The 24,818-nt window shown below is 32.5% G+C and overlaps 1 protein-coding gene across 8 annotated transcripts in view; it reads right to left on the bottom strand.

The window, feature by feature from the left end:
- Window positions 1–4,213: 4,213 nt before the first annotated feature.
- LOC124369271 (filamin-A) overlaps window positions 4,214–24,818 on the bottom strand; it is a 254,692-nt gene continuing 234,087 nt past the window's right edge. For all 8 annotated transcript variants that reach the window (XM_046827175.1, XM_046827177.1, XM_046827179.1 and 5 more), the window contains 5 exons: window positions 13,234–13,427; window positions 12,115–12,340; window positions 7,655–7,870; window positions 6,740–6,949; window positions 4,214–5,965 (listed from right to left, as the gene is read on the bottom strand). In XM_046827175.1, the coding sequence (XP_046683131.1) occupies window positions 5,781–5,965; window positions 6,740–6,949; window positions 7,655–7,870; window positions 12,115–12,340; window positions 13,234–13,427 (1,031 nt within the window). In that variant the 3' untranslated portion in view covers window positions 4,214–5,780. The remainder of the gene's footprint in view (window positions 5,966–6,739; window positions 6,950–7,654; window positions 7,871–12,114; window positions 12,341–13,233; window positions 13,428–24,818) is intronic.

Below are 24,818 nucleotides of genomic sequence, written 5' to 3'. Positions count from 1 at the left end.
ATAATTTTCCCCCTTTTTCTAAAAACAATAATTTTGTATTTTTAAAATGTACAGTAATATTCCATAATTTACAGTAAGATTCCTAATAATTGATCATATGTTGCAGTCCTGTACTTGTGGGTGCCAGTAGAACTGTGTCATTGGCGTACATATATATACCTTTACAACCTCAAGGCCTACTTAAATAAAGGTTTTAAATTTCGTATAAGGTTTATTTTCAAAATGGGTTTATTCCAAAAATGTTTGTGTTAATATCCTAAAAACAACATATGATAAATAGGTACCAGTTATTACATTCTAGTTATACATTTTTATTAAAAATCCAACGGTACCACCACGTTTAAGAAAATCGATAGTGAAATAAGGTAGATAATTGGCCTTTAAAACCGACTACTAAACAATATACGCTTTCATTTTGAGACAGCACTAAATGTAGGGTGTTTTAATTTTAGCTGCTCTAATCGGGAGACTTTAACACTACATTGTTGAACTGTGGTCATAATCGGTCATCCTCACATATTGCAGTATATAGGTTTCTTTTTATTAAAAGATCAGAAAATATACTCTATAATACATGCTGATTACCTAGACAAAAAATTAAAAATACTTGTAGAACTCGCAAACACTAGTTATTGTAGCTCTTTACTGTCGATCACTCAATCTTCTTTTTTAATATTTTTTAATTTAAATGGAAGTCCTCAGACATACTTAAACCCATAACTTGTAAATTTATACGCAGTTTGTAAATATGTTATCGTTTACGGTAGTAAAAGCATGCAGTCTTTACATGCTTACATGTACTAGTAAAGAATGCTATTTGTTGCAGTTAAGTTTGTGCTAACCGAGATTCAAGGATCTTGTTTAAAAAAAAAAAAAAAAACATTCAAAATTCATAACAGTTTTTTGTATAAAAAATTGGATGTTATTTACAGTACCTAATGTTATTAATATTAATGAAATAATATTTCTGCTTCTATACATCTGTTCAATATCTAGTTTACAAATCAGTTTTAAAAATTACAAACTGTTGAAAATAAGAGGGAAACAACAGAAAAATTAAATTTTACCACAGAGGTTCTGCCATCCATTGGGTTAATCATTCATTACACTTTACGATATGATTAGCCTTAAAATAAAATTACACCTTAGTTGAAGTATAGTTGTGAATTGATTTAACTTTTTTTAGATTCTTCATTAATTATTTCACTGAGATTCCACTCTGTTTTATAATCTTGTCAGAATGTTCGTCCTTCAGTTTGACACTTCCAGATATACGGGGTTAGAAGTGCACGTGTGATTAATGTGACGCACAACAGTTAAAAATTCTTTAGCTACATACAAAAAGGCGATGATTCTACAAGTTTTCTCCATACATCATGACCGTGTTCTAGTTTGTCTTTTTCTTTTACTCGTATAAAAGTATCCGCCACCTAGAGAGTATAACATGCCACCCCTCGGCCCTATACACTCAAACACTTGTTTGATTTCTTCCTGTATTTCTTATGAAATTTCATAGAATAAATTCACTATACATAATAAGTTCTGTATTAATATAGAAATAACAGCAGAGAAAAATGAAACATAACATAAAATTTAAATGAAAACAGTTTTAAACCTGGATATTATTATTACTCGATTCGGCCAGGTCAGTTTTAGACAGTAGGGTTGGTAGTCCACGGGTGTCGGCCTCGACTGACTGTACTACCCTGTAAACCGTGACGTCAGCCTTGTCAAAATTATGCGTGGACCTACAGTCCTACAATCGATATTTACAAGTTAACTTTACTCTGCATATTTCATACTTTGTAGACAGCCGAATACAACGAGCAACGTTATAAAGAAAGGAATAACATTTTCAAGTCTTTTATGTGCTTACTACCTGTTACCCGCGCCTTCGTACGCATTTTCTGTAGAATAACTGGTACGTCATAGACATCTCCTTCATGTCATTCAAAAGTGGCATACCACTTTTAAATTATGGCCATTGGAAGCTATTCCAATTCTAATTTCAATGCAACATTTCATATTTTATTTAACTGATGTACTACTGTAATTAACAATCACGATTCCTTCATGTCCTATAGCACTGTAGATAATAAAAGACCCATGATCCACATTTTAAAATAGGGCTACTCATTATAAAAGGAGCGCCAAAACATACAGAGCAGAATATTTTACGCATAATTGTAAATAACATTTAATATGAAAGTCGCAATATAAATTCTATTAAACATTCTATACACATTAAAAAAGTTGTATAATCGAGGTTATAATTCTTTACCAGAGGAAAATATATGCTAAAGGTAAAATTGTCAGAAGTCAACAAAATATTTTTATTAATGATTTGCAATATCCACTAAGGTAGCTTGGATGATCACTTACACATCTTATGAAAAGAATTGATACCAACATAGATCCTTGTGGCACACCTCTGGTCACAACCATTTGCTAGATGTGATATTTTGGGTTTTGTTCAAAGTTCTTAAACCACATTAATTATTTTTGTTTGACACCCACATTCTCCAACTTGCATAGCAACATTTCATGACTTAAGACAGTAGAAAGCCTTGCTCTAATCTAATAAAACTGCTGTTGATGTAGAGCATCCAGATATAAATCCATGATGCTATTCTGGTATAAGATTGTGTTATTAGATGATGCATCAACCTTGTGAGGGCAATTTTCTCAAAAGGTTTATAGTCGGACAGACTGATATTGGTTGGTAGTTTTCTTGAATTGCTATTTCACCTCCCATGAATTTTGGATAAACTTTTCCAAATTTCAACATGATTGGCAAGACTCCAGAGAAAAACATTTATTTATTATGTTGTGAGCTGTTTTCTGCATGTTTGTACCATTATAGTAGATACTTCATCAAAGGTAACTAATGTTTTTGACTGCAGGGATGTGATGGTTTTGAAAAATTCTTCATGTGTGGTGGGCCAGAGTATGAGAATGTTATTGCAATTGCTATGTAGAGCTTCGAAAATAAGTATACTCTATGTAGTGTAGGTCAATGATTTTTTTTGCAGCATTTGCGAAATAAGAGTTAAGTTGTTCAGTAATTTTAAAAGGATCAGTTATTGTTTTACTATTAATGGTTAGCTAGTGTTGCCCTTTAACGTGTTCTTTGGAGTTCTTTCACTATTGATTACTTTCCAAGCTGCTTTACTTTTGTTGGATGATTCGTCTATGTAATTAGAGTTTAGTTGGTTTTTTAAGGCCTTAATGACATATGCCTTTTAATAAGGCCTTGATATCAATAATAAAATACTAATTATGAAAATTGGAATTATTATTACTATTAATTAAAATAAAACATTAAATATATAAAAAGATAACAATTTAAGTAATTCTATACAAAAATAAAACATAAATAAAAGAGCTTTGAATACCAGCATTCAAAATTGAAACAGATTATTATTTAGTGAACATGTTAATTACCTGGTATCAATACCAGCTCTACCTGCTTGTATTTTACCAGTTCCTTCAGCATTTGGTGATAGCTCATTATAAACCTCAAATCAAACTCTTAGGTTGATAGTCTTGGACTGCTTGGCTGTGTTAAGAGACAATGTCTCGCCCCTTAATTTCTTAAAGTATGGCATTGTCTTATTCCATTCTTGTTTCTCATAAGGAGTCAATATTTTACACTTTGACACTGTTTAATAGCATAAAATCTAACTTGTTTCTTATCACATTTCCAGATAAACTGTACAGTGCAGTTCATGTGGGTTTTCTTTTTATAACCCACACCAATATACATGCTGATTGGTATGCGATGGTGAGTTATGGAGCATATTATCTACCCTGTAGATGTTCAGAGCATGTTTCACTGTTTGTGAAGGGAGGTAAGAAAGTTTATCTATGGGATTTTGGGCAATAGAGTGCCGCCTTCTTATAGTCTTTTTAAAAAGTGTTTAAAGTTTTTATATTCCATCACTGAGTATGCAGTGATACTAATGTCCAATAATTGATACACTAGCATTAGAATCTAAATAATAATCAAAAGGGTCAAATGTATTTTCCTTTTTATTTTTTTTAAATTGCCAAGTTACTCATTATTCTGGAGGTAACTGGGCCCCAAGCTGATTAATGGTCAGGAGCTCCAGCAACACTAAACTCCAAAACCATGTAATAATTCATGTCTCATTCAATGGTATCATCTCAATACTATACAAGGTTTGGAACAGTACAATTAAGTAAATTGGCAGAGTTTATGTACAGATTTATTCAAAAATAGTCTACATTATTGCAAAATAAAAGGAAAATAAAAACAAACAATATGGAACTTACAGATAAAATATATTTGATTAATTAGTAGAACAAATAAGAAAATAAATATTTCACAGTCATATAAATATATATTTTTGAAAGCTTCATGAATAAATTGATAGAGCTTATCTTTAGTAAAATGTGACTGCTGGATAAGCGTGTTCACCACTTAACCAAGCTGATGGATTAAACTTGGTAGGAGTGAAATATAGACTACACTGTAAGGCACATTTGTGGTAGTGTCATAAAACCTAACAAGAACATAGCAGATAACAGAGAGAAGGTTAAGCCTTGAGCTGTGTTGACCTCAACTTATAAAGGAAGTGTTTAACTTTACGTCAGCAGCAAAGTAAAATTAAAGAATAACATGTATGAGCATAACACTTGTTTCCAAATACATTCAGTATTATGAGTTGACAAGTTATTTAAAAACTGGGATTTCAGTACAACGTATCCTAGGTCTTAAACAATAACTTAGATTTAAAAGATTTTAACAACACTGATAATACTTCAGTTTATAAAATTAATAGGATAAATGAAACATTTTACTGTTCATGATAGCCAAAATCAAGAAACTTACTTAATATGAACTGTAAACAAAATGTTTCACTACTAGCAAGAATTTAGTGTTGGGACAGATTTCAAAATTTACAAACAATCAAATCACTCATATTTGACTTTCAGTCGAGCCAAAATAATATGTTTCATATAAGGAAGGACATGACATGAAAATAGACAGCTAAATTACATTTACATATAAAATAATGAAAAGAAATGATTTATTCACATTGTCTTCATCAATTAAGTAATGTCTTATTGGATTAATAAAAAAGAATGCGCTTCAACATTATTAGTGGTCTAAGCATTCACTATGTCAACAAAAAAAAAACAAGTAAAAAAGAACATTATAACATGGCTGTACAACTAAAGTATTGTTTAATTTACACAAAATTATGGCTATCACACTTTTTTACACACTTCCCTTCAATGACTATTACAAAATACACTTATGAAAACCAATTATTACCTTGGTTACAAAACAAAAAAATAGCTCCTAGTTCATTTCAATGTCACTTATAAAATTTAATTAATTTTATTACTGTGAACAAAAATGATACAACATGACTTCAGGACAGGTTAGGGGGAGTTGGTCATTTCTGCTCACTTATTTAGAAGTAAAACTAACATAAAATAAAGAGTTATACATTGTTACTGTGTAATATATACAAGTTAGTACAACTTGTTTGAAAAATTAAAATTTCCAACATTTCTAATTTAAATGTTTTATAAAGTAAAACGTAACGAGCAAGTCTGGATTTATAAAATTGGCATTACAAAATGTTTCATCTATTTTTTCAACAAAACTCTAAAAAAATCTAAAACATTTAAAGCAACAACAAAATTAAATTATAATAAAAATAAACAAAATATAATTAACAACAAAACTAAAAAAATACAAATAGTCTGACAAAAATGAAGGTAAATGGTGATGAGATGGAAGTGTTTTAGACGTCGACCTTGAAGGGAGAACCAGGGATGTGTTCATCTCCCCACCTCACGATGACTATGTACTCTCCTCTCTCTCGGACCACGTAGTTGACAGTGAAGTTGTTACGACCCATATGCTTCACATAGACCTCGTCACATGGCCCCTTGGGTCCGTAGATCCCCACATACAGAATGTTGTTGCCTGCAAAAGCATTACTATGTACATCCATACCCCGAGATAAATGGACATAAAAAACTTGTTAATGTGGTCAACTTAATTAGGTAAGTTAACGTAGTATAAAAAAGTGAAACAATTGGCTTGGTTTGATAACATTTTTTAAGAAAACACTATTCTTTTAGAGACTTATTTCACCTGTTCATGGAAATTAGTGACTTGTAAAGCAGTCAGTTGCTGAAATGCTCAACAGTTTGACACTGATATGGAAGTATAAATGATGGTTGGAAATTGACTGGTTTCAATAACAGCTACCTATATTTTATGACATGAGTATTACAAAACTAATTAAACCCTGAAATAATTTAATAAGGAAAAGTAATTTTAAAATACAGAGAAAACATTAATTTGAATATTAAAATAGAAAGAATGATATAATAATGTTAATGGTTTGGTTATACTGAAAAGCAAACATTATATACAAAATAATAGAGCATTTAGAAATTGTAGGCAACGTTTATACAGTCACCTCAATTTATAAAATTAAAGGAAGCACATTTTTTCTAAATTATGGGTTTTGTCTTTTTATGTTCGTTCATTTCAGGCTCAAAAAACTTTGATCTTTCAAAGACATGGTAAATTTTAATTTTAATAAATTGCACAAGTCAAAAGTAAAGGATAATAGGATTCTGAATCAAATCAATAAGAGAAATCACTGAAATTACAGTTAAAATTCCGAACTCTCCAAAAAAGCAGGTAAATTATGAAATATGTAGCTGATTTGACAATTCCTTAACTAACCTGCATCAGTGGCAGCCACAGTGAACATGTTTTGTTTCTGCAGATAGGCTTTCTTGAGACCCATTCCTTTACTGGTCACTTTACTGGCATCAGACTTGAACAGTGGCAGAACTATGCCTTGAGACTTGTTCTTGGATACTTTCTGAACGGTCTCTACTACCACTGAGGAAGTTTCTTGAGCTCCCTTCTCAGCTAAGTGAAGATCTTCACCTGTGTCACAAAACAAAAGTTAATGGTTTGCTGTTAACCAAAATCAGCAATGTGAACATTAAAATTAGTTTTTGACGATCTAGAATTAATTTACAATACAAGTTTTTAAGGTATTTCTGCCAAATTAATCTCAAATACAACCTTCCAGTGATCCAGATTAGATTAGAATTTAACAAACAAAAGCGATCCTCTTTATTTGTTCCTTCACTAAACCATATATGTTGGGTGAGGGAGGCTAAATTCCAATCTTGAAATGTTAAAATTTAAGTGTCCCTTTAAGCACAAATCAAGGTATAATTAAGTTATTTGGGCAGATGTAAAAAGTTTGGAATTATATGAGATTTGGGGTACCTACAGAGGAAAAGCATAAGACTGTATACAAAAAGTGAAATATTCCCTACATGGGTCAATCTTTTCTCTTGGTTCTCAAACTATGTAACAGTATGATCTGGTAAACTCAGTGAGATAAAACACATATTATACATTTCATATTTTTAATACAAAAAATTTGGAATTAATATACATGTTTAGGTTGGAAGAAACATAATCATGATTTTTTTGTATGGGTATGATTGACAACTTAACATTTATATACAGAAGAATAGTTACAAAGTAAAAATTATATACTGAATATATCCCACAAGAAATGTGCAACAATACTTCCATCTATTGTGGATTTTAAATCATCAATCGCTAAATTAGTACCTGTGCAGGTGACTTTGAAGGGAGAGCCAACGATGTGATAGCTGTTATATTTCAGACTAATGTAGTAGTCTCCAGGCACTAACGGAGTATAGCGCACCTTGTAGCCCTCTTCCACCTCAGTACAGTCCATGGCAACCTTGCTCGGACCGTCAATAGTTACTGCCAGCGTCCCAGCTCCAGCACTGCACGTATCTACGATGAAGTCTGTCTTCACACCTGTACCGAACAAACAATTCCATCACTTCAGTATCTAAATATAGGGTCAAACTCTTACTAGCCTCAAGTCCAACCCGTCACTTGGGATCTTTAAAGGTCCCAGGGAGAGTCAACACACTTCCGGGTCTAGTGATAGCCTCAAACTTCTCCTTGAGACTCACTTCCCTGACTGTATCTTTGAGAATGACGACACTGGAACGTCTGGTAACCGCGAGGCAGGCTCACGGCCAAGAGCTTGTCGTGGTGGCTGGGCCATTTGCCAGAAGGATTGTCACTCTCTCTAAAGCCAAATGGGCAATTTCTAAATTTGCCCCCTTTCAAATCTGCAGGAGGGGATGGAATCTTTCCGGCCCTGCTTTCAACAAGGGCCGGAGAATCTCCTTACCCTTCTATGTGAACTATTCAGGGCGAGCCTAGCCTATGGTACTATACCACAAGTCTGGCGTCTCAACAGGGTGGTCTTCATCCCTAAAAAAGGGAGAGCGGACTACTCTGTCCCTAAATCTTTTCGTCCCATCAGTTTATCTTCGTTTCTACTGAAAACATTAGAAAGACTGGTGGAGAGGCACCTGAGAAAGGGAGTTCTCTCAGACACTCCCCTTCATCGCAACCAACATGCATACCAGCAAGGCAAATCCTGTGAATCAGCACTGCACCAACTAGTCAGTAGGATTGAGGATAGCCTGTCCGCCAAGGAATTGGCATTGTGCACCTTCATAGACATTGAAGGAGCTTTCGACAATGCCAAATTCACTGCAATGGTAAGTGGAGCACAGCGACGTGGCCTCGAGCCAGCTCTGTGCCGGTGGCTTAGGGCCATGCTGTGCTCCAGACGGATCAGGGCCGATCTTAATGAAGTATCGCTTGTGATCGCACCCACAAGGGGATGTCCTCAAGGAGGCATCCTGTCACCTCTACTGTGGAACCTAGTAGTAGATGGTCTACTTGAGGACCTTACTAACAACGGAATCTATGTCCAAGGATATGCAGACGACATAGTCCTTATGGTACAGGGAAAATATACAAATGTTGTTGTTGATATCATGAATACCAACCTTCAACATGTACACAACTGGTGTCAGGGAGAGGGACTGAAAGTAAATCCCTCTAAGACAGTAGTTGTACCATTCACTAGAAAAAAGAACCTAGAGTCTCTTTCTAGGCTGAAACTCGCATCCACTCAGCTGGAGTGGTCAAAGACAGTCAAATATTTAGGACTGACTTTAGATCATAAGCTTACGTGGAATGATCATCTTAATAATATCCTGCACAAAGCAAAGTGGGCGCTCATGACGTCCAGGAGACTTGCAGGATTCTCATGGGGCGTAAAACCCCACATAGCACTATGGCTTTACAAAGCAGTTGTAAGGCCTCTAAATCACTTATGGTTCATTAGTCTGGTGGACAAAGGTGAATCAGGTAACTGCCAAAGCCAAGCTTGAAAGCTTACAAAGGCTTGGCACAATCTTTGTAACCGGAGCATTCAGGAGCAGTCCCTCAGCGACCCTCGAGGTGGCTTTAGGACTTCTACCTCTTGATGTCCATATAAAAGCTGAAGCGCGTAAGTCAGCTATCGGCTGATGGTTGCTGGCTTGTGAGGAATGGCGCGTCTAACGCGAGCCATGGCGCCATCACTGAAGCTGTAAACCCAAGCGCTATTCTCGAAATGGTCTCCGACACAATGAGAACGGAGTTCGTAATTCAATAAGCCATTCTCTGTTGACTTCTACTCCAGAGATGAGTGGAAATCGCAAGATAACATCCCAACAATAAGAAAGAGCTTTGTCTGGTACACGGATGGCTCGCTTATTAAGGGTAAGAACTGGATATGGAGTGTTTAGTCAATCCCCTAGAACTGCCCTTAGCGGCAGTTTTGGGTCGGAACTGCTCCATATTTCAAGCCGAAATCTATGGTATCCTAGACCTGTGCCAACCTAGGCCTCACCAGAAGGTACCAGGGAATGAACATCTGTATAATGTCAGACAGTCAGGCAGCTCTTAAAGCTCTTGACTCCAACAGCATTTCATCCAGGCTTGTGTGGGAGTGCTTTAAACACTCTCTGCAAGCTTGGATCACGCAACTGTGTGCGTCTTGGTTGGGTGCCGGGCCACACAGGCATAGGTGGCAACGAATGCGCCGACAGGCTTGCCAAAAGCGGAGCAAGCATGCCATACACCGGTCCAGAACCGAGTTGTGGTATAAGCAAGTCAGCCGCTTACCAAAGTATAAACAAATGGTCCAGGAAGACACACCGCGTGCGGTGGCAGAGTCACCAAGGACAAGCACTCGGCAAAAGACTGCTTGCCGATTCTAGCTCCGGATTCACCAGATGGCTGATGGGGGCTGGGCAGGGATCGGGTTTAAGCAAGTGATTGCCCTTGATCACTGGACACGGCCACTTCAGGAAACACCTAAACACTCTAGGTTTACGAAATGAGGCCTCGGAGTGTAGACTCTGCAATAAGTCTGAAGAGACTGCAAAACACATAATACTGGACTGTGAGAGACTGGGAGCAAGGAGAAGGGCTCTTTTCGGTGACAAACAACCAGGCGACGAACCAGATGCTAGTATCGGGGAAAAGCTTCTTAGCCTAATTAAGGGCACGAAGATAGGCTTTACCCCTCTAAACATCAAAGGGGCACACAATAAGCTCAGGTTGACGTGTGAGGATCTATGAATCCACCCCAATATCCCAAAGGAAAAAAAAAAAAAAAAATAGGTCAAACTACAAACAGCATGATTCATTTTGAAAAGTATAATTATAAAAGTATATTGCTTTAAAGATAGACATGTTAATTTTTTTTGTTAACACAAGATCAACAAATTTTAGTAATCTATCCTTGCAACTAAGTCTTAAAAGGAGAAGTCTGTAGTTGATTGTTAGCTAATTTTAGTCTTCCGTTTCCTTCACAAATAATAATTTTTTGCCCAAAACTTTGATTAGCACTTGATATCACTGTTCTCAATTACATTACAGTTGCAAAGAGAGGAATAGGTTTTAATATTTCAAAGTATATAATACAACTTAAATCTTTTATTTTAAATAATAAATTGATTATTTCCAAAATCAGAATTCTGTATATAAATGAGTAAAATAAACAAAGGACTTTTGTTTATGTGGCTTGAGCACTGAGTAAAGGAAGCATGTAGTTGTACAGTATTATTACTAGTGGAGAATAGGAGTCTCCACAACACAATTTTGTTCCCTCATTCAAAAGAGATATTTAGCTGATGATTGTGCACAATATTATTTTTTAAATTTGAATATGTTCACTCTGCTTGCATCACACTGAGCTTATGCTATTATGTGGATGGTCTCAAGTGGCGTGCATCCTTGCATGTTCTTGCAGATTTGTATTTCCCTCCATTTTTGTCACCCTATCTGTCTGTCATATTATTTTATTTAATTATACAATAAATTCATTTGTTTTTTTTATTGGTAAGTTTATCTGTTCACTAACTGTTTAATAATGAGTAATGAATAAACAAGCCAAGTTATTATAGTCATATTGACATTTAGTGAAATTGATATTGAAACTCTCTTTCTTGTTTCTTCCTACCTCTACAAAGATTATTTTGGTCACAGCGATTGAGCGCTTTAATTGGGAAGATTACAATTTTTTCTGGTGTAACAAATAAAATCACAATTGTTTCAAACAATGACAGTTTTCATGAGATCAGCATTAGTTTGTTCCAGTCTAACATGCTCAGAGCAATTTTAAGATATAATTTGTTACATCTTATTTTGTACAGGAAGTATACATAGTCAAATATCAAACTCAAATTTAATGAACACAGCCGATACTAAGCTCAAATCTCTGTAAACTGGTTCATGGATATGTGAATGAGTCAGATCCTCAATAATCTAAATGCTATTCATCAGTGTATAACACATTCCTGTTATCATTTAATTGTCCAAAACAAAAAAGGTTCGGCTGCTTTTTGAATGTGCTCAATGCTTATAAGAAAATGTAATTCTTAATTGAACTAGATATATAGCTGGTAGATCTAGAGCGTAGATACACACAGTTGCAGCTATTACATACAATAAGTGAGGGAGTGTTGTCAAATTTCCTTATTTAAAAATAGACTAGTGTAATACTGTAATTATCATGCTATAAACCATTGTGGAGACATAGTTCAAGTCTCCAGTAAAGCCACCCAATAGATCACATAGAGGGATTGTCTATGTGATCTCACCCGCTTAATTTCATAGAAGTAATTTTAATGTTTATTACTCACCAGTTTTGATGTCTCCAAGGCCAGGGCCACTGGCATGGACAGCCGCTGGGTCTGCATCCTCCTTGCCCACCTTGATGCGGAATGGAGAACCGGGGATATGGACACTGTTGAACTTGACATGGATGTTATGGATTCCATTCTCTCTTGGCATGAACCGGATGGAGTAGGTGTCGGGGTCAATGGATTGGATGAAACAGTCATCCTCAGCACCAGATGGCGATACAATCTAGACAGTTATATTCATTGTTTATCATAAGTACATGATTTAAGACCTGTAATGTATAAGTATACTATAAATGATAATATTGAATATTTTTTTGTAAGTTACAAGTGTTTTTTGGTACAATAACAACTACTAACAATAATGTGATATTTATTCTTAATCCTTCAACGATTTACTGAAAAATAATTAATTATATATTTTTATTTTTAAAGAATAAAAAAATACACACCAGTGGATTGTATGTTTAGTAAGGGTTTCAGCAAAAATTAACATATCTATAATGCTATACGTTTTAAATTTATATGGTAAAATTTTCACAATAATTTTCTCTTCTTAAATCTATAGAACAAGTTTAATAGTAATAAACTGTATTTTATTAATTAATTAATTTTAATTCTAGTCAAATGAACTTAAGGTAGAGATTACCAGTTTATTGAATACATATTTTACATGTTAATGCATTTTTGCACATGTTTATGTTGATGTATAAGTTTATGTAATGCATATGTTGTGCAAGTGCATATTGTTGACTAAAATAGTTCCAAATACTATGATTACTACCATATAACATTATGGATAAACAAATAAATTATCACGGTTAATAGAATCACTAGCATAACTGACAACAAAAACAATTTTTCTTAGCAACATCTTAGAAGTCAAAGTTGTTTATAATATTACGTCAAATTATTATTTCCATTGACTATTTCTGTTATAACTACATCGTTAAAAGAAATACACATAAGTTAAGTAATGAATTTAAGCTCATAACAAAAAAGTAAAATTCATATTGCCAGTAAACAGTAATAACTCAGCACTCCTGCCAATAGCAGTAAACTACCTATGTTCACCATGTCCTAAAAGGGTGAAAAAACTGAAATTAGTAGAAAACTGACCTTGGCATCAAGTTGACCCTTGGCCCCATTCTTGCGGACAAGGAACTGCGCTGGTTTGTCGGCCTGCACACCAGTGGTAGGGAACTGTGCCACCTCTAGCTTGTGTGCATCTCCCTGCGCAGGTGAGATGAAAAGCTTGTATGGTGAGTCTGGGATGTGCTGGTCGTTGAACTTGATGCCGACTCTGTACTCACCTGCACAACAAAACACAAAATATTCAATTAATATCTTTGACACAATAAATAGAAGGTACTTCAGGTTCTAAAACATTGTTATGAATTTGTTCTGTATCACCATTAAACTTATTCAAATAATAAAACATGACTTTTTAATTTTTTCACAGTTTAAAATGCAACTACCTGTGCAAACATCATGTTTTCCATAAGTAACCTCCTATATAAATAGTGGAAAGCAAAGGTAAAAAAGTTATAAAAAGAAAATTAATTTCATTACTAACAATACCATTTCCCAAATGGTACTTTCAGCTTGATGAAAGTAAGACAGGAGATATTGGTTGAATGTTGTGATATTTTTTCCAAAACCTCAGAGCCAAAAAGTCATCTACAAATTTTAATTCAAAAGAATTAATCTACTAATTCACATGAACGCGTTACTAAGTTTTATATTTATGTTATGAGTCTAAACAATTTGAAATACATTTATTTCATAAAAAAAAGATTTTAAACATTTAAGGCTGTTTAGAAATTGTATCACTTGAGATAAACTTAGAAATATTCTATCTTTCTTTAAGGGTAAAAATTAAGTTTGTATATCAAATAACAAGTAAATAGTACATCCACAGTAAGGATAGTGAAGGATAGTAAAATTTTCATGAATTTATAACACATTGACTGCTGCAGACGCCTTACAGCACAGTGTCACAGTGAGAGTACTCAAGATGACTCAGTATAGAGGTGCAGTGAATTAAGTGTGAACAATAACTAAAAGGATGGGTAAAGAAGATGTGGTTGTTTGTGCTCTTATGTTATAGGGGATGTTTATACATAACTACTAACCATTGCATATATTAAATTGGAATGTGTGTCTTGCCACCTTAAGAGTAGAAATAAGAGTAAACCGCTTCATTGACAAGCACATCTTGTACAACCTCATGCCTCTTTAGGAATATGAGCTTTGCCTGCAAGTATGTCTTATCAGTCCCTAATAAACCACTTTACTGGAAATACCTATAAATCAACAGGTTAAATGGATCATTTTTACCATGCCTTTGGTGAAATCAGTCTTGCCAGCCTCAGGAGACAATGAAAAAAACAATTTGTATTTATGTATCTTATATATTTATACACTCATATACATACAAAGTCACAACACTTTTTACTATCTTACCATACATTTATTTGATTACAGAAAACAAATATTTATCCTCCAAGGCATAGCCTGTCCATGCAATTATAAAGGTACTGTTCTATAATCTAAAACCCCATGAATATTCTGTTTATGTTAATAATTATTTGTGTTACTTAATTATAAAGAAAGGAAATCTTTCCAGATGTCAAAGACTATTTATTATCTGGCTAAATCAGTAGGAACAATTGTCTTCTGAAGTTGATAGACATGTTGGCATAGTATTTATAAGTCTATTGATGTATAATAGAATATTGAATCTTGAAACTAACTCAAAATACTTCAATTAATCCAATATTTAAATCTAACCTTTTGTAACTATTACAACAAACATTTTCTGAACTTTCAGTTTGTGGTATTTTTTAAGTATACAGGTTTTTAATAGCAAAAGTTTCAAGGGAATGATCTGTTTTGAAAAAAAGCAAATAACAGATTATCTGAAAAAGTATGTTTGACTACTTGGAAATAGAGAAAATGAGGTTTGAAACATACAACTGGTATGTAGTAAAAATGTCAACAATTACAGCACAATTTTACAATGATAGTAGACAATAGTCAGTAACACACAGTTAACAGTTAATAACTAGAATTCTTTCATTATGTCTAGCTGAATTTCATTATTGATTTGAAGACATTATTTCATATCCCACCTGTAGTTTAAAAATGTTTATAACATAAAAAGTATCATTAAATGTGGGTCTCCAAGAAATAATGAGAGTCCATTGTCATAATGAATGTGTAGGGAGAGAAGAGGTGACCCAATGTAAACAAAGCCACTGAGAAAATTATTTACAAGTTTGTATGTACAAGGGGCCTGCATCAAGTTGAAGGTTCCAAGGAGTAATGAGTGTTTATTGTCAGAGTAAATGTGTAGGGAGAGAAGAGGTGACCCAATGTAAACAAAGCCGCTGAGAAAATTATTTACATGTTTGTATGTACAAGGGGCCTGCATCAAGTTGAAGGTTCCAAGGAGTAATGAGTGTCTATTGTCAGAGTTAATGTGTAGGGAGAGAAGAGGTGACCCAATGTAAACAAAGCCACTGAGAAAATTATTTACATGTTTGTGTGTACAAGGGGCCTGCATCAAGTTGAAGTCTCCTGAATAATGAGTTCTCCTGCAAAACCGTGTTGGCTTATTGCTCCTGGCACACAGCCGAGAGGTGATTCAACAACTTCCAAAAATAAAGTCCAGAGCCAGAGGTCATCTAGGCAAGTTTGGCAAATTCCTGTTCGCTCATCCAACCCTGACTTTAATTCACAACTTTCACAAAGAATAACGTGTTCACTGTGAGTTTCTTGCAGAGAAATATTGCTAAAGTCAGAGCTGGATTTCCAGACGTATACACCCACCCGCTTTTCTGTGGTTGTTATTGACATGTTTATTCTAATTATCATGTGATGTTTGGGTAATTATATATACACACAAAACAATACTTGAGAAAATTTTATAGTATATGAATTTTAAATACTGGTTGTTTTACCTTTATAGCTTTGGTCACTGTAATAAATAAAATTTGGTAAAAGTCAAATTACATTACTTAACTTTCAAATCAAAACATAAAAATGATAATTGCGCACTAAAATGTAAACTAAAGAAATTAAATAATCTAAGTTGCAATTACATGTAGTTGGTTACACACTGTTTTTTAAAATAGAATCAATTTATTTTTATATTTAAAATTTTCTATTATACACTTTTGTTACAATACTACTGCAAGATGAAAAACCGACACTGGCTGATAAATAGCAACCATGCTTAAATCGACAATCATCCATGGTATTACAATTATATTAACTGTCACTATAATACAGCATGTAATACAAGAATGTAAGTTTTATTATATTTATTTCAAGTCTACTCTTATTTCTAGTTATTTATTACTTTCTGTAATGTTTTATAAAACTATTATTTATAACTTTTAATATGTAAAAGAACTGAGAAGTTCATCATTTTTACCAAGAATAAATAAAAAACTACAACAAAAGTTGAAAAATAAATTTTTTATGAACCTTTATAGGCTTTCTAAGTGTTAAAGAACAGTTGTGTACAAAACATTAATGAGTTACTTGTAAACTGTTGTAAAAACCAATATAAAAATTAAAACTAATTAGGGTTTCATGTCTAAAACCAAACACAATAGTACTGGAGTGAAAAGTTACCAGTAAATTGCATAATGAACTATTTTATTTACCTTTGTCATTATTGGGGTTATTGACAAGAATGGACTGGTGGGCAGTGAACATCCTAGCAGTGAGCAGCAAGCTCCACTCACTCACTTACTCACCACACTCATTCATACCCGATGGCCGACACCACCGGCACCAGCACTGCTAAACACTATACACCATCTTGTATCTAGTGTGTTCTATTTCTGGACAACTCCCACCACTACCACTACTGCAGCATTTACCTGTTTTTAAAATTCTCTGTTGTTGGCCTCCTGCCTGAACATAATATTCCTTGTTATTTAAAGCTGTATGGAGTTCGACAAACACATCATCACAAGTAGCTTTCAACTGAATCAAGGGCATGAGCTCCAAATTACAATTTAAAATTATCATATTTAGCCTTTACAGTACAGATTGGTCAGTTTATTTCATATAGTAGGTAACACAATATTACTCTTCTACATGCATACAATTTTTGTGTATATTATGTATATTTTATGTGGTGATCCTTTAAATTTCAAGAATAAATTAGATTGAGGTAGATATTATTATAACCTATAAAATATCTACCTCAATCTAATAAGAAAAAGAAAAGGTTCTTTAAATATAAAATTAATGTTATTACTAAAATAATTTTTGAGTAATGTTGGAATAACTTTTTGAATCTCTTTAAGAAACATTGAAGGTTTAGATAACTTTAAGAAATAAGATTTCAACTACTTATTTCTCCAACTATAAAGAAACTAGATCATACCAATAAGAGACATTGAACATTTTGCAAGTGTTAGTGTTATTAAAGTTTTCACCATTTAATATATTTTAAAATTTTTGTCTGTTTAATAAAAAGAATTTTAATACTGCAAAACTACTGCAGCCATAGAATCAGTTAGAGCTTCAACAAGAGTAGATGTCGAAATTAAATTTAGAAGTTGAAATTGGGGAGTAACTAAATTTACACTGTATCTAAAGATCCCTTATTGGCCTTAAAGTATTTGTATACAAAGTTATTCTTTGCTAGGACTTGTCAGTCACAGAAACATATGTAAACAGAATCAAACTTATGTGAAGCAATAAGTTCTGAGTATAAGAACATTTAATAGGAACTTGAGTGTGTCTATATAAAGCAATACAATACAATTATATGTACATACAATATTATTTAAATTTTATAGATAAATTTAATTTAAGAGACAATTTCTACCTATATTAATAAAACATTAAATAATGTAAAATTTTATAAAAAATTAACTTTTTGAAAATACTTTAGATTCTCACGATATTTTTAATGTTATATTGTAGGTAGCCCTCATAAAGACAATAAATGTGACCTGATTCCTAATACATGGGAATGCAACAAAAAAAATTAAGATATAATATTTTAAACTTAACTCGTTTTAAGTTACAGTTAAATAAAAATGTAACATTGTATATTTGCCATACAATGTTATCTACCTAAAACATTGTAGAACATTTGGGAAGGTTTTATAGATGTCTTTTAAATCATCTATTATGAAATAAAAGACAATTTTAATGAAATTTATTTTTAGGAAATAGACTATCAAGATCGGTCAAGATTTAGAATTGGGATAAAATGCCTTGATTCTTACATAATTAAATGTCTGATTGTTATGATTTGATTTCCATTATATTTTCAAATATTAACTTTTACGTATCTTGAAATCTAAAACAGTTAAATATGAAAATATATCTGTATGTATATATTTGATAATCTATAAAATATCGTTAGAAATCAGGAAAGCTCATGATTATATGACATTTGGCGTGCACTAGGTACATAGTAGATATATAACAAAATTTTGGCACACATAAATTAAGAAAATTGAAAATATTAGTGTCATACGTTATCAGCCTGCAAGTAACTTGTTTTTGCAGTTTAACATTTTTGTTTCTATAAACGAAACTAATTAAACATTTGGTTGTGATTTAATGACAAATAACTTGAGTAATCTATTACCCAAGTATATATACAACCCTTTTTAGGTTTTTTAGCATGCAAAAAAGATTGTTTCAGGGTATAGAAAACTTAGTATTTTGGCCATAAGTTTACAAATGTTGATTTTAATATATTACTGTTTCGTGAAATCTCAGTATTCAAATTTGATCTGCTTATCTATTTTATGCCTATGTTATTTCTCAATTAGTAAATTATTTATCAGCAACACGTGTTTATCTCATCATAAACTTCAAAACAGGTGTCTATTTGAAATTGTGGGTCTATGAAAGTAGATTGGTCTTCTTTTTACTTCAGAAACAATACTTCAAAGTTTGTAAGAGGTGTCCTGTAGATTTATGAAAACTGGGAATTATTTTAGTACTACATACAATCATATTACACTTAAAACTATATAATTAAAATGTTAGGTCTTTGGAAAAAATATACTAGACAATATTAGTCACCATCTACCTCTTGTGTTTATCCTTATTCAAAATGTACAATGAAGAAAATGATTGCTCCTTAGAACCTTTACAGGTTAGATAATAAGCAATTTAAGAACTTTTAAATAGCAGGTTTCCATATCATAATGGAAAGAATAAATGACATGGGCATAAGGATATAACAGGAGGAGTAGAGGATTCAGTTGTATTAGAGCCTAGATCTACAGAGAAGCTTGACCATTTTTTGAACGGAATTATCTAAAGATTTAATTTTAAGAAAAGGTCCACCTTGGATGTGTAAAAGCAGTGCATAGTACTGAATTTACCCTCCATAATTCATTGTTCATTCTGTAAAACCTTCTTGTGTACCCATCTTTCCCACACAACATGTAAGCTTAAACCAAGGTTGGTTTTGACATATTATGAATTTAGTCATTAAAGTTCAATTCAAAATTTGAAACATTTCTCAAACTTAAAACAAACTAGGTTCTTAGAGTTTGAAGTACTGTGTTGTTTTTTAAAATTATTATTATTTTTTATTTATTTTTTTCTCTTTAAGGAGAAGCTGATCCCCTTATATGGCTTATTCTGCCCATCCTCATGGGCCACTGGCCTGTGCGAGGATCATATCAAACAGAATAAAGGGGAGAGTCGATACAGTACAAGGTCGATGGTACTGATAAAAAGTGCAATGGTCACTGCCAGAATTCGAACCTGCGTCTAACTCAGATTCAAAGTCCAACGTCTTAACCCCTCGGCCATCGGCACTCCCAAACTTGCTTACCTTCCCATTTGACTTGGCCTTCCAAACTTGGGATTTTGACTTTAAACCAACTTCAAAATGAGCTCATGTAAATGAGCCCATAACAAATTGAGACTATGATTGACGCCAGCAGTAACTAAAGTGTAACACCATTCTGCGCATACATAGTTTTTTGTTTTCTGTTCCTGAACATGGCTGCACCGAGTGGCATTCGGGTATTGTCTACAGCCCGTTGTAGGATACATTGAAAAGGAACAAAGAATACAATGCCCCAGGTTACCAAAGGCCGACTACCATAAACCTATAGTTGGCTATTCTAAGAAATCGCTGAGTTCCATGCTGAAGGCCGTGACAAATAGATCTCCCATATTTTACTGCTAACATAGAGTAGAGTTATATACCTCTTATAAAACTAAAATAATATTTTGAAAAAAAAGTTTAATAAAGATTTATCTGGTCACTAAATTGTTGTTATTGTTGTAAAAAATAATTAAATGCTCTTGAGTTAGAGAGATTTACTAAAATATCTTATTAATAACTTAAATAGTTTTCATATATTATTGTAATTATTAACACTAATTGAAAAAAAACACACTAATAATGGCAAAAAGCATTTTTGTTTCAGCTAAAAATTTAAATGTTAAAAAGATTATTCAATTAAGTAAAGGTTCAATTTAAATTGGTGGAAGCTATGGATCGTATCAGAGTGGTCATACATTTAATTATTCATAAAGGTATCCCTATGTTTTTTATTATTATAATCATAAATATATAAGTACACAAAAATAATATAATATTCTCTTAAGAACCTGATATTGGTGATACTACTAATGTTATAATAAATATATAATATTTACTTTTTACTAGTGTTGAATTCAATTGATTTCTAGTGAAACATGATCAAATGAATTTGATCAATGATTTCTACATGGTTGTCATGATTTAATTTCAAATTCTGTTTGTGATACTGAGTATTTTATTCATTTTTCAAGTATAAAAAGGTATAAAGTTCAAAAGAAAATTAGGATAAAACATTTTATGCAGGACCTCTCTACTCCTTTACCACCTTGACATTGTATAAGTTGCAGAGAAACATAACTAATATTAACTTGTTTGACTAAAATAATACTAGTTAGAAAAAATTATATTATATTAATATTTTGATTTTTACTGTTTACTCACAGTTGATGTTTCTATGTTTTTAAATACTGGTTAAAATTGTTATCACATACTTTGAATTTCAGGTGTGTGTGTTTAGGGTAATAATGGATATATTTTCTATATTATACATCTGGTAATATTTTTATTTTGAAAATCCATATGTTGCAATGTGTATTTTCAATTCTTCTTCAACTGAAGATATGAAGAAATTGCTTCAACAAGCAAAGTATAGGATTGGTTAAAGACATAATATTTAATTCTTATATCAGACATAATTGGGATATATTGGTGTTCTTGAGAAGCGTTATATTATAACATATACAATTTTTGTAGTTATACTGGGTTAAACTTTTCCATTATATGTTAAGGTTATGTGTATCAAAATTTCAGTACAAACACTTTAATTTCAATGACAATCGTCAAATAGAGCAAATAGTTACCAATAAATAATTTCTGTATAACATGTATATTTTGATATTTCCATGTAATATCATGATAATACAAAACCACCATGGTACTTTTCATAAGGTTTCATAATATAATATGATGTATGGTTGTCTTATCTTGGTTAATAGATCCTGTGTTTTAATGAATAATTTATATCTTTATTGATATTTAAAGTAATATTAGAAATTGTTAGAGTTTTTATTATTAATAAATTCTATTAATAACATTTACTGAAAGATATTACTCCCATATTTATATTTATAATGCATAATCAAACACAAGGTATATGCATAAGGTTCTCATTCATTTTACCAGGAAACATTGATTTTCTCATCTATTTTTCTTAGAATCATAAAAGGTTTGATACAAAAAAACTGTTTGTTTATTATATAACCCTTTATTTTGGTTCTTAATAATGTTAGCTCCTAAATCTGTTTTAACGAAATTTCGCATCACAATTTTAGAGTTAAATTGAAACTAGAAATGGTAGCTTTTTGTAATGTATTTTTTATGGCTAGAATGTAGTAAAACTAAGCAAGATTGGACTATAAGTACACATTTGCTCATGTGTGTTCATAAGAATATTTCTTTTATATTTTGACTTGAATCATCCAGTGAAGGTTTGTTAAGTAATTTCTAGACACTGTATATTTCCTTAGAGAGGGTAGGATCTGTCCATGAGGAATCATAGAAAAATCTTAATATTTTGCAACCAAACCTGAATGAAATTTCATGCCTACAATGGAAACAAATAATAATTTAATTTTATGGTTAATAACAGCAAAAATTCAATACAAATATTAGAAAATAAAAATATCATACTCTCAATATCAATAATGATTAATCTATGGATATGGATAATTAGTTATCTTTATGGATAGTTAAACAATTTTAAAGATTGAGTTCACTGCTGTAAATTAATCAACTACTGAGTTCAATTAAAAAAAAAAAAATTAGTTTACTTAGTATTAACTTAATTTAAACAAAAATATTTTTTATTGATACCTTCAGAAAAATATACCATATTTACTTCTAAAATGTTATAAATACTACAATATTATAAGAAGTGCAAAGTTGCTGAAAAAAATTGTAACCTAAATAGCAGCAAGCGTATTGTACGTATATTGGAGCTAGACCAATTTTAATGTTTAATTTAGTGAAAATTGTAAGAGTGAATAAGAAAAGCATAGGCGTGCGCAGGGTTCGTGATTTGGAGGTGTCTAACATACTAGGAAGTTTGGGTGGAAGGTATTCCGACAAAAAGAGGGGTCCCAACCTCCGAAAATGTTTAAAAACTGTCCTCAAAATTATGTATTTTGAAGCTTTTTGACAATTGTTTTTAAACATAGAGCTCTTACAAACCACAGCACAATTTTGCAGTGGGCTATACACCATTACAGTGGTGGCAAGGAGAGAAGGTAGGAAATAGGACAAAGAAAAACAACGCATAACAAACATAACAATATAAATAATACGTAAAACCCAGCACCGGCGAGCCGAATAACATAACTCTTGTACTTCATTAGTGGTATACTGTAATTTTTGCACCAAAGTTGTATGACAAAAAAATCAACTCATTAGGAGGTGCCTGTGCACCTGTGGCATCCTCCGTGTGCACGCCAGTAAAGAAAAGATACTATTTTATTACTTTTAAATATTTGTAAAGCTACATAAACAAGCAAGTCATTCCATATTTATATGTGTTCAAGCACAAAAACTCTCCAAGTCACTAACACCAGGCTTTTCACTGTGCACTACAATACAAGCCCACCCATTGCAGATAAGTGAATACTAAAATGTTTTAATGCTCCCTGTGAGTATATGAACTTATTTTAGACAAAATAAGTTTTCATGTGATAAAGTAGTGTCAATAGAAAACTTTATAAAATTCAACACAGCATATACGATAGACAAAATTGGCTTAACAATATATCTTATATAAGACTGTGTATTTTATATTTGACTGAGTCCAAATCCATTTGAATAGATTGAATTAAATATCGGTTAGAAGAGAGTTATTGAGAAGATGATATTATTAATGAGTCCATCTTTAGTATGATGGATCTTACCCTTGATATTATTTTGATAAGTTGTTAAGTCAAATCACTCAGATAGCATATAATAAGTGTATTAATTACCTAACATGTCATTTGCACTGATAAGTTGAAGTGTATGGCAGATCAAGAGACTGCTTGCTCATTGAACTACAGACTACTTGCTCAGCAGTTTTTACATTGTTTTATTTGAAACTACAGGTTTTATTTGTTTGTTCTTCAGGATAGTACATATGGTTTTATTGTTAAACATATGGTTTCTCTGAGTAATACATTTTTTGAGATTGAACTGTTGTTGTGTTGTATTATACTGCAAAGTATAACAGGATATGGACATTTACTGTCAGTACGTGATATAAAATAAGAACTAATACCATAAACTAAACATAACCAAATTATAAAAATTAAAAAATTTTACCCAATGAAATTCGGATACATAAGATGTCCTTAAGATCCTGTGAAGATATAGGAATAAAGTAGGTTGAAGGCATGTATCCATCCCTCCCCCAAATAATACTGTCAGCCACAAAGGTTTCTGCAGTCACTGAACCAGGCCATTATTATGGCAGAGAATGTGCCATGAATGTATTTCCTGCTGTATTCAATCTAACTTACCTGCTGTGGCGCATCACGTGTTTTATCTTTATATTTGTATTGTGTCATGATTTATCCTTTGTGCTTCTCTAGACGTTAGTGCTGGATTTCAGGTACATGTTTATGTTTTTGACATACAATATTATGTTAGCAACTTCAACTTTTTGGTGTATTTATCGTTAAGTTCTTTCATTGTTACATTTTTATACGATTAACCCTTTGATTTTCGATTAGCATCCTAAAGAAGAAGGCAGATCCCAGTTCTCGAAAAATCATGTTTTTGTTATTATAACATATAAACTACACCGAGAACTTTTGTTTACTGTTAGTGCAGTCTTGGGGTCGAAAAGGTAGAGGGATGTTGAGATTGGTGTCTTGCAGTGGGCCAGAAGTTTGCTAGCAATGCCGATGTATAATTAGTGCTCCTTACAGCAAAGAAAGACACACGATCAGGTTTTAGTTCAGACAGAGCTGTTTCTGTACTATTTTTTATCACTTCCTTAGACTTCCATCTCATATATGTCAAACAATTTGGATAGTCTAAGGGTAATACAAACATATTCACAAATTAAAATCCACCTTCCACAACTAGCCTTTCCTTTATAATCGGATGGTGGTTTCATGGATCCTGTTAA

The sequence above is a fragment of the Homalodisca vitripennis genome, chromosome X, assembly GCF_021130785.1.
Source record: "Homalodisca vitripennis isolate AUS2020 chromosome X, UT_GWSS_2.1, whole genome shotgun sequence".
NCBI lineage: Eukaryota > Metazoa > Arthropoda > Insecta > Hemiptera > Cicadellidae > Homalodisca > Homalodisca vitripennis.
The sequence above is the reverse complement of the archived record's forward strand: the minus strand, read 5'-3'. Positions and strand labels throughout refer to the sequence as shown.